This window comes from Diuraphis noxia, unplaced genomic scaffold (assembly GCF_037042655.1).
Source record: "Diuraphis noxia isolate RWA-SAM2 unplaced genomic scaffold, SU_Dnox_SAM2 contig0001, whole genome shotgun sequence".
Lineage (NCBI taxonomy): Eukaryota > Metazoa > Arthropoda > Insecta > Hemiptera > Aphididae > Diuraphis > Diuraphis noxia.
Window position 1 is genome coordinate 87,075,373 of NW_028301711.1, and position 11,496 is coordinate 87,086,868.

At 26.6% G+C, this 11,496-nt stretch overlaps 1 protein-coding gene across 1 annotated transcript; it reads right to left on the reverse strand.

Moving 5' to 3' along the window:
- Positions 1 to 2,384: 2,384 nt before the first annotated feature.
- Positions 2,385 to 8,714, reverse strand: LOC107163992 (uncharacterized). The gene is made up of 3 exons (XM_089216521.1): positions 8,492 to 8,714; positions 5,599 to 5,677; positions 2,385 to 4,077 (listed from the first exon to the last, which is right to left on the reverse strand). Exon 3 carries the CDS (start codon positions 3,931 to 3,933, stop codon positions 3,157 to 3,159), a length of 777 nt encoding a protein of 258 aa, XP_089072647.1. The 5' UTR covers positions 3,934 to 4,077; positions 5,599 to 5,677; positions 8,492 to 8,714; the 3' UTR covers positions 2,385 to 3,156.
- Positions 8,715 to 11,496: the final 2,782 nt, after the last annotated feature.

Here is an 11,496-nt window from a genome sequence, read left to right on the forward strand (position 1 = left end):
ACATTTGTACTTTTTTTTTGCTATTTTCCAGGTCTTCAGGGAATATTATAGCGCTTATTTTAAAATTTGTAAGTTCATATTAAAGTACATATGTATTTCAGTTATTTTTAGTGCTTAAAATACAAGCCCTGATTATTTAGAACAATCGTTCAGTAAAAATCATCATTCGACGTCATTGAGATTCAAGGTATTATTGAATACTGATCATTTTTAAGGAGATTAATATAGGCAATTTTAAGGCAATTTGTATAGTAGATATTGTGTGCATGTGGCATGTACGTGGGAGTTTATTATGTTGCATTAAATAATCATTGATAACCATTCGATTAGAAAATAGACACTTTTTCACACACGAGTCACCATCACACTGTCACGCGTAAAACTATTACCTATTGTAAATGTTAAAATATTAACGTCTTTGACAATATTGTGTTAAGTAGGTAATTATTTTTTTTTTTTTAGATAGTAGTACTATATAAATAAGTAATAAGCAACAACATGAACATAATATGATGAAGGAAGTCATGCAGTGAAGAAACCCTTCACTGACCTAATAGTCAACCGATAATATTAACAAAACTTAATCTAAGTTCGATTTGAATTTTACTTTAAAAATATTTTTTATTAGTATTATTCAATGTGTTGAGTTAATTAGTTTTTATTATTAAAATACCTGTTAAAATTCTAATTTTATAGGGATTAGGTAATAGTTCAAATTTAAAAGTATCAAAGTTGTTTTCAATTAAACTCCGTAACGAATTTCAAATATGGTTTCATAAATTATACTGAGTAAAATAAGTACAATTTACATAAAATAGATATTGTAACAATTTAGTTAGATAAAAACTCAAATACTATGAAAAAAAAAGTTATACATGATTTAAAACACCAAGATATATCTATTTTCGTCTATACTAGGTACATTTTTAATAACTATTTACAAAATATTTGTCATATATATCATATCAACGTAAAGCCATATTCTCTTTTCATATTATTAAATTATATTATTAATTCATAAAAGTTAGGGGATGATGTGAATTACCAAACCAATAGGATCTTAAATAGTTTGGGATAAAATAACTGAGATCGAATCTAATCTTAAATAAAGCTCGTAAAATAAAACGACCTACCAATATTAATAGTATTTGAAAATTTAATTTATTAGATCACTAGTCACGTGTCTCTTGCAGTTTTAATTCTTCTTAGATTTTAAAACCAGCAAAGAAACTCCCGATTCATTTGTCGGTTCCGTAGTTAATCTTAGTATTCCACCTGCTATTTTCATAAATTATGAAATCCTTGATGAAAACACATAACAGTTTTTATTTTCAAAAGTTACATAATATTTTATTATTTAAACATAATTTTTTTTAATATTACCATTTATTCAAGCAACTCGTTTTAGACATTTCAGAACAATCAATAAACACAATAATGTTGGAATAAATTATAACACAAAACGTACGTAGGTACACAAAATCATGAAAACATTGAAAACAGAAAGTGGATTATTTTCGTTTGAATCCATAATTTAATAACACTTTACATAAATGTTATTATCAGATTAAAAACATATGGTCGATTTTATACAATTAGAGACTAGAATTTTGAGTAGGATTTGACTACTATTATAAATTATAGAACTGATCAATTTTTTATTTATTAAATTTTAAGTAGTATTTACATACAACTGTAAAATGTTATGCTAAATTCTAATATTTGTGGACTATAAAAACTCAAATCTTAAAAACTAAGTGTTATTATAGCATTAAAAATATTCTAAATTATATAATACATATTGATGTATTATGTATTGTTATATCTTCATTTATTTTTGTGCATAGTTTTAACGTATTTAGTATGTAACTATGGAATACGTACATAAAGCATGTAATATAATTTAATTTCAAAATCAACAAAACCTATAATACCACCTAATAGATAAATAACAGTAATGCATTCATGATGAACAAAATGCATACCTACTTGATAGTAATAACTGTTTTTGCCTGAGCTAAGAGAAACCAGGAATATTAATTTGCACTAAACGTGTCTAAATATATTATAAAGTTATTGTAAAAACACTTATCATGACTTGAGACTTGAGTATCCATTATTTTTAGTATTATATTTTTGGTTCACATCAAAATGTATAGTAAAATACTTACTTACAAGTAACATATTATAGCTACCTAGTGCTCTTAATTTAATAAATTAATCATACTATTATAAGCTGTACTAAGATAAATTAAAATGTACTTATATTAAGAATAATTGTTATAAATTTAATGCAGATTTTTAAAAGGTGAAAGAACACCAAATCAACTTAATATAAGAAAGGATGATATTTAAAAAAAAGTGTATATTCTCATATTATATATTGTTCGAGTAGTGTAAATTAGAGTTTTTTTTTAATTTTAATGTTTTATTTTAAAAAAAATCAAATTTGTAGGTACCTACTTTATGTTTATATGTATTTATGTAGGTACTTTGTAAAAAAAAATTTGGGGTAATTTCAGCTTTAAAGTTGCTGATTTATGTATTATTTTTCGAACTATATCTAGAAATTTTTTTGTAACACCTACCTACATATATTAATAATTATTATTTATTTTTGTATTATTACACGTGTGTGATATTTGGTTGCTATAGGATAAGTTTTATTTTCATTGAGTTATGTTTTATTTCTTATATTATTATTGATATAATCCGGATAATAAACTAAAAGTATCCCTACGTTTTATAACTTTTTAACAAATTGATTAACATTGTATCTATTTATTTTAATTAAGTTCTTATAGTAATTAGCAATTTAAAAATAGGAGTCAATTGATAGTGAGTCTTATACATTAATACAAATATGAAATCACTTTTATCGCCTTATTGGTTCTTTTTTAGAGTCTTGGTAAAGCTACAACATTTGGACTAGGTATCACACTTATTTTTATGATTAATTAATTAAATTTATTCGTGGGCGAATTGATAATTGTTTTACTTAAAATTATAATATGTATGTAATGGTATGTAATAATTATTATAAGGGTAGCAAACACACGTTCAAAAAAAAAATCAATTCGATTTAATTTGATCTTTTCACCTTAACAAAAGATGACTGTTTAATCCATGCGTAATATTTCGATATGCTAAAAAATATTATATGAGAAACTGGACACCGTTCATGACGATGTTCCACAACTCAGTAAGAGGTATGTGTGCTCTGTCAATCTTGCGCTGTATTTCCCGTACAATTTGAGCAGACGTCTTAGCTGTCTTGGGGAATTTAAATCTCTCGCAAATCCGTTTGGAGCCTAGATACAATGGCACGTCACTATAACGCACCAATCTTGGACTAATCGCATTCGTGTGCTCAGCCAAGTACAATATCTCCGACAGGCGGATGTTATTGATCTGCAACTCCACAGTGCTCGAGTGCAGCATCAAGTCATTGGTGCACCGATTGCCCGGCGTCAATCTCAGTTCGTGGTACTCGTGGCTCTCGGACACGGTCAACGTCCAGTTGGCCATTGAATCGCCGCCGCCAATGTCCATGTCTGGCGATAGGCGGGTGTACTCGCAGCCCAGTTCTTCTAAGACCTCGGACAAAACCCTCTTCGTGCCCTCGTGGCTGGACACAAACTTGAACTCGTCCAGCTCTTCGCCGTCAATTTCCACGGTGGGAATCGCATACAACATGACGCAGTCGCGGTCGGACGACGACCGTCGGTTCAAAAACTTGTACACGCTGTTGTCACCTATTCGTTTTTGTATCGCCTCAGCAAGCGCGTCCATGGACACGTTCTCCAACTTTACGTACGGGGCGTGCGCGGGGTCTTCAGATTCAGTGAATTTCATAATCTGATGAGTTAACACGCCATTTGATTCCAGTTCGTGTTGTTGCAACACAAACGCAGCGTAAATTGTAGCAGTCATTTTTAAATTTTTTTTTATTTACTTCACACGATAAATATTCACTTAATTTTATGATGTAACGCGATTCCCAGGTAGTTGTTTTGCTTTAATTATGATTCAGAGACCTTCTATATCCAGTGTGATCCAAAACACGATGACGCAACTCTATAGACAAATAAAACGTAATCTTATTACATTCAAATATTATACACTATAATATGTAAGAACGTAATAATACATTGTTGATAACTGTATTTTGATCTCTATGCAAGATATATGGTTTCCTATAGAAGTGTTATAATTATTGAATGCTCCATAAAAAATATTAAATTTATAATTAAACCATTTAAATTAATTAGCAGATTATATAGCTTTATAAGTGGTCGATTTTAGGTATAACAATACACAAATACAAACTTATAATTATTTAATTTTGCGTTCAGACAAAGTAAAAATACTTTAAATTTTAATAACTGTGGCCAAGTTATTCTTAAATAATTTTTCAAAGCTATATTTTAATAATATTTACTGAAAAGAAATTAAGCGAATTGGATACCGTCATTGTTTGTCGTTGTTTAATGCACCAGTGACAGCATTTTAGACGTGTTATTTGTTAAACGCACCAATTGATGTAAATGTAGTAATAAAAACTATTTTACCATTATCGATTGATTAAATAATTCTGAAATATTAAATAATTGTAAAATATATATTATGTATGGGATATAATCAAATTAATATAATTAATATTGTAATAAATGTAATAAAATAATAATAATAAAGCCGATTTAAGATTGATAATGAAAAAAAAATTGTTAATATTATAATAACACATAAATTATAATATGTGCTATAAATACAAATACGTTTTGTTAATATTAAAATACACGCGCTTCACGAGTACGTATATATCAAATGTGTCACGCTCTCGCTGGCTTCATGATTAAAGGAATTCGATAAAATGATTTTCTGTATTTGTCTAACACATGGGCGTCATAAGATTTTTGCCGTGTTCTTTGCCAGATGAACCGATGGATATAATGAAGCGATAAGAATTCAAAAAGCAGATTTGAAAGAATACTTGAAATTAACTTTCCAACATTTCCGATTTTCCGAAAGCTAATTTCAAGTAAACTTAACAACAAATTCAAATTTGTTTTTGAACTCTTAACGCTTGACTATATCCGTCGGTACGTTTGGCAACGAACACAGCTAAAATCCTATGAAGCGCATATGTTAGAAAAGACAGACCATCGAAGGGTTAGGTATCGAATCCCCTTAATCGTGAAGCCAGCGAGACCGCGTGACACATTTTATATATGTAAATACTTAAAATACTAAATGGTGTGTTTATTTTAATATTAACTAAATATATTTATAGCACAATATATAATCTTTGTGTTATTATAATATATTAGGTACATGTTATAATATTAACAATATTTTTTTTCATTATCAATCTTAAATTGGTTTTATTATTATTATTATTTTATTACAATATTAATTATATTAATATAATTATCTCAAATATGTTTTACAATTAATTCAAAATTGAGCATTATTTAATCAATCGGTAATGGTAAAATAGTCATGAAACAATAAAAATTGTATAAGTTATTTTGTAACAAATACTAATAAAAAATACGGTAATATAAAAACTTTTTGTATATTCAAAAATTGAAATACCTCTTTAAATTTTTTTGTATGTGAAAATTTTCGATCCAATCAGATACTACAATGCTCGAACCTTTTGGAAAAATGTTATCTAAAAAAAAAAATACAACTATGAAGTTTATAAAATAATAATAATATTTATAATTATTATTAAGTAATAACTAATATTATAATTATCATCTAAACATTTTTTGTGTTTTGCACGTCCCTAAAATACAGCCACAGCTACTCTTTTTCAATTCTGGTTTATGTATAAATTTAAGTGGGTACACTAATTATCTCGAAAAAACTTTTTAACTTTTTTTAAATTTTTTGGCTTATGTTTTTCTTAAACAGCATAATATTTAAATTTTTTTCAACCTTATATCTATTGGAGAAACCACTATCAACTTTTGATTTTAAAATGGTAACATACAATAAAAAATACCATGAACTAATAAAATAATTTTTTTCATAAATTTACGTGTTAACATTTTTATTATTCATAGATTGGTTAGTAAGATATAGCTCCTCAAAGTATTGGTGATTTTTACTATTTTTCCAATAATTGTAAATACCAGGAGCTAGTGATAAATTCTGAATCTAAGGTAACAAAATAAATAACAATTAATTGAAGATTACTATTGTACGTTGAACCCTATCATTTATTAACGTATCGGTCTTATCGACTAATTGGACAAATTAATTTTATTACCTTGGATTCGTGGTATTTTTATTGTATGTTACCTTTTTAAAATCAAAAGTTGATAGTGGTTTCACCAATAAATATAAGGGTAAAAAAAGTTTTAATATAATACGGTTTTAGAAACACATGAACCTAAGAGTTAAAAAAAAAAAATTCAAAAATAGTTAATACTTTTCGAGATAATTATTAGTGTAGGTACCTATTTAAATGGAACACTCTGTAGATGTAACTGTTACTGGATGTATAGATTAAAAACCGGGTAGTAAATAATATATAAGGACATCATAATTTTACCTACTTAATATTATATACTATAAGTTATAAGAACTGAAGATTATTGTGAATCCCAAATCCCGATCAATGTTTACAGCACATTTTAAATTAATTTACCTTACTATCCTGATAGTCATCAGCGTTAGGTAATATAAATTATGTCATTAATTACTCATACCTTGGTGTTAAAAAACTACTAAATAACCAATTTAGAATTTAGATAATATTATTCAGTTGTTAAAAATAGATTTATTATTATTTTATTTGTTGGTGTAAGTATTATTTATAGTTGTAGCAAATATAAAAGTAATAATAAGTTAAACAAATATTTTACATATGAATTAGGTACAGTTTTTTATTTTTTTTTTTTATTTTAATTGCAACAGTTAAATTTATATTTGGGCATCTATTACATTATTACACAATAATTTAAATTTCATAACATGCTTGCTGTGTGGAAATTATATTTATTATTCGCACATTAGTTTGTAGTTGTACTAGCGAATACCTAAAAACTAGGGGCCATTATATTATGTTATATAGTAAAGAAAGCGAGATGCGTCGTATCTTTACTACCCACTTAAAAATTGATTTTGCGCAATTAAAGTTGTTTCTTTATACTACGATGTTTTGTAAGATTACAATGCCGTAACTCTACCGCCTGTAAAATTAGTTTAAATAGGAACATGAGAATAAATCATTAAAACTATTCAAAACACAATGATTTTATAAGTTATAAATGTACTATGTCCATGTACTAAAATCAAATATTGACGTTCACTTAAGCTATAAGTAATTTATTTTGATGCAATACAAATATTTTAAATATATGTATCTAGCTACATGTGGCAGTTTGGTTACTTTAAAATGATTACCTAAACACGCACTATGGAGATTTTTATAATTTCTTATAAAAATGCCGTTCGGTCGTAAACCTTTAAGTTTTTGTGTAGTGTAATATACGTCATATTAAAATAAAATTGTGTACATATAACTATGAATTATACTAATCTGTGGTGTGCCGTTTTTATTTTATCTATAATTCAACTCAATAATTCTGTTTATAAACCAATAAATGTTAATAATTTATTAATCAAAACAATAATGATATTAATGAAATAATATCAAATAAAAATGATGCCTAAACCATGGATAAAGTTCTCTTAAGTATATGACAAACAATTTTGTTAAAAAAATTTGCTGGATGATTTTGGTTTACGCGAAATGTTAATTTTTATTTATAATTTCGAGTTTACGAATTAATATTGGCACTAAAGTTATGTGGTCATTTGAGGATTACCATTTTAATGCTTATTCAAATAAGTTAACATTTTCCTATATTGTATCACCCCTTAAATGGCGCACGATTGTATAGTAATAAGATTTTTTTCGATCGATAACTGTTGCTTAATACGACCGTAGTAATAAAAAAATAATAGCTGTGGTAATGTAATACGATACCTACACCGATTTCAATGCAACAAAAACTGTCTCACAAGACGAAAGTCCTTAAATGGGTCTCCTACGGACAATTTCTGGGCACCATTCCCTCCAAAATAATAATAATAATATTACAACAAAATTATTGTTTTAATTATTTTATTTTATAATAATAAACGGGTTTGAAACCCTTTTGAAAATGTATACAAATTAGATAATTACGATAACATTCAGAACAGAATATAAAGTTTAATTACAAATAATGATAGATAAATAAGGTTAATTAGATTTAAGTCAGTAAAGCAGATTAATATTAAAAAACGAAAAAAGATTAACAATTAATAGTAAAATTAAAGATCTATAGAGGGATCTTCATTGGCTATTAACATTAAATGCCTAATAGGCTTATTTTTCATATAATTACTCGGACAAATAGGGAAATGAAAAGGAACACTAGCATGGTTTGTTATAGGTAGTCAAATGTTAAATTATTTGACTCATCCTTACCTCGGACTCCTGGACCTTCGGCAATATACAATCTGTACGATTTAGGTAGGTATTTAAATACTTAAACTAGGTACATTACAATATTCATGTTCGACACAATCGTCCACATTTGTAGACTATTGGACAACACCTCACGTTATTGTGAATATATATTTGATATTTTGTTAATGATATATTATGATGTATTTTAGACTACGGTTTACCACTTCAACACAGCACAACACGTGTCACGTTGCGCTCTGTGTCGGTACCGCGATGTATACGAGTCGCAGCCGTGCTCTGATTTACGATCGACGCCGTAGTCATCGTAGCCGCCCCTTCAACGGACGCTGTCGCTGTGGTACCGGCACAGCGACGGCGCGACGTTTACTCCTCCCTCTGCTGCGACCTGCCAACTATCGTCGACTGTCCGTTTTTTGTTTCTATATAATAATAATATTTTGACAGAATTACGTTAACAGGTAATGGTTCGTAGTGTTACAACTATACCGCGGAGTCGGCGGTATGGCAATAGATATGCTCATGACTCATTATAAATTCCTCGTACATCATCAAATATTAATTACTAGATTACCGAATGAATATTGAATTGAAAAGATAAAAAATTTATGAGAAAAATTGTACAATGATGTAATGTACCTACAGAGCGCGTGAAATATACGATTATTATTTTTTACAGCCTGTTCTTCATACACCTTATACACGTAGGTAGGAGGTACAGAATCACCTTCGATTAAACAGCGTGTTTTAATGTATATTATTATTCTAAAATTTCTAATTATTTGAATCATAAACTATAAACTAATACTTGATATTTGAATAAATCGTGGATTTATTTATTTATTAATAACTATAAAACAGAATATTTTGGTTAATTTTGTATATTTTTTTCATTTAGCAGTAACTATGATTAATGTACTAAACATTACATGTGTTCTCTATATTATTATTTGAAGAAACGATTTGTGATAAATAAAAAAAAAAATTCAAAGGATATACCTACTGAAAGCCGTAAGAGTATATATTCATTGTATTTTCAATCCTTACTGCTGTCCCACTAGCATTTCTTTCAGATTCTGCAGAGCGAGTTGTAATTGATTTTACAACGATGAGTGTATGTGAGTGTGTGTACACTATTACTTGACGAAAAAATGCTTCGATTTTCAACTTCAGTAGTTTTTGCTGTGGGAAAGTGAATCTATTGTAAAATCGTTTTCAATAAAATCAATTTTGGAGATTGGTGTAATAATTTATCGTCTATATACATATATGTATATGAAATTTTTATTAAATGTTTATATTGACATTTCAAATATATTTTTAAAAATATTCCAACAGTTTTAAAGTTATTTAAAGAAAATTGAAATTTCCTATTTTTTTAGTTTTTTATTCTATAAATGCCAATAAAATCTTATTCGTTGGTTCAAAAAGATTAAAAAGTTCATATAATAGAAAATTTAAATAAGGTTTCATGTAAGTAGTAAGTTAATTTTTTAACAAAAAATCTAAGAACCATACAAACACATTTTTTTTATATAGTTATTTTAACTTTCAAGTTCAAATATAGTTGAAATTAGATATTAAATAACCTAAAATAACAATTATTTTAGTTAATTTAAAAATATTAATTTAATTTAATTTTGTATTATTTATTTTATTTAATATTAATAACACGAATAATAATCGTAACAATATAAATAATAAATTTCATTTTATTTTTGTGCGTTAAATACACATCATATTTTCATAATTTCTAATAAAATAAAATTCATTAGATGTAAAATAATGCGTAGATTTTTGATAGTCAAAAAACAGGTAATTTTGTCAACTGGTACCTACATGAAAATGTTCTAACTGTGTAAGTGGTACGCGGATATAAAAAGGTTAATAAACGTTGCTTTATACATTTCTTTAGATTACTTATACTATTCCCCATGAAAATTTTATTATACATAATATTATAATAGATTGTCGCTCATAGTTATCTTAATTAATCTTGGAAAACATGGTAAAAACATATTTTTTCCTTGTATAAAGTATATATATGTTTTTATATTTTAGTTACTAAAATTCATAAAGGAGTACAAAAATGATAAATTTATATTTTACAATTAATTTATAAATACAATCAATAGTTAGATTGTCCATTATCAAAAATATAATTATAATATAGATATTATTAAAGATATAATTACTATAAAAGTATTTATAAATTTAAATTTAAATTACTCATTGGACAAAACAATTTTACCAAAATAAAAATACTATCATACCAACCATCAAATAAAAAATATCACTAAAGAAAAATAAGAATTGAAACTGACTACTCACCGATTTCTCCGATAGTAACTATGGGATTTATTGTAATACTTACTTATAATTATTAGTATTCAAATATATTCAAAATTTAAAATTATCAAAATTATCTTTATAAAACCCCTTAAAAAACAAATTAAGTCTTACCATTAAGACCAAGAGCAGGAGGTCATAAGTTACTTAGAACGTTGTATAATTTGTTTAGATATATATATACTGAATACATTTTCTGGATTTTTAAATTTCTAATGCACCTACTACTGAACCAAACAACAATGTTCATTATAAAAGGGGCGCTTCGTTTTTATTTTAAATCTAACTTGAATTAAGGAAATTGAATCACACGTATTTTTCGTGTATTTTAGATCAATAAAGTGGTGGTTAATTACTCAAACTTAGAAAGGTCTGATTTTAATTTTTAATGTTGTTAGAATTCTTCGACAAAATATCCAGGCTATTTAAAGAATCTTAAAATTAAGTGATTATTTATAAATTTCTGTAAATAATTGTATTATATATATTTTCATTTTGGTTACATAACGTTTTAAGTTTAAAAAAAAACGGTTCCTAATGACGTTAGTCTAGAAACTCATAAATTCTACCATTTTTTTTAAATTGCAATTGGATTTCAGAAAGTATGTTTAACTTACTACCATTTTTATTTTTCAATAGTTTTTATAGTAAACAAG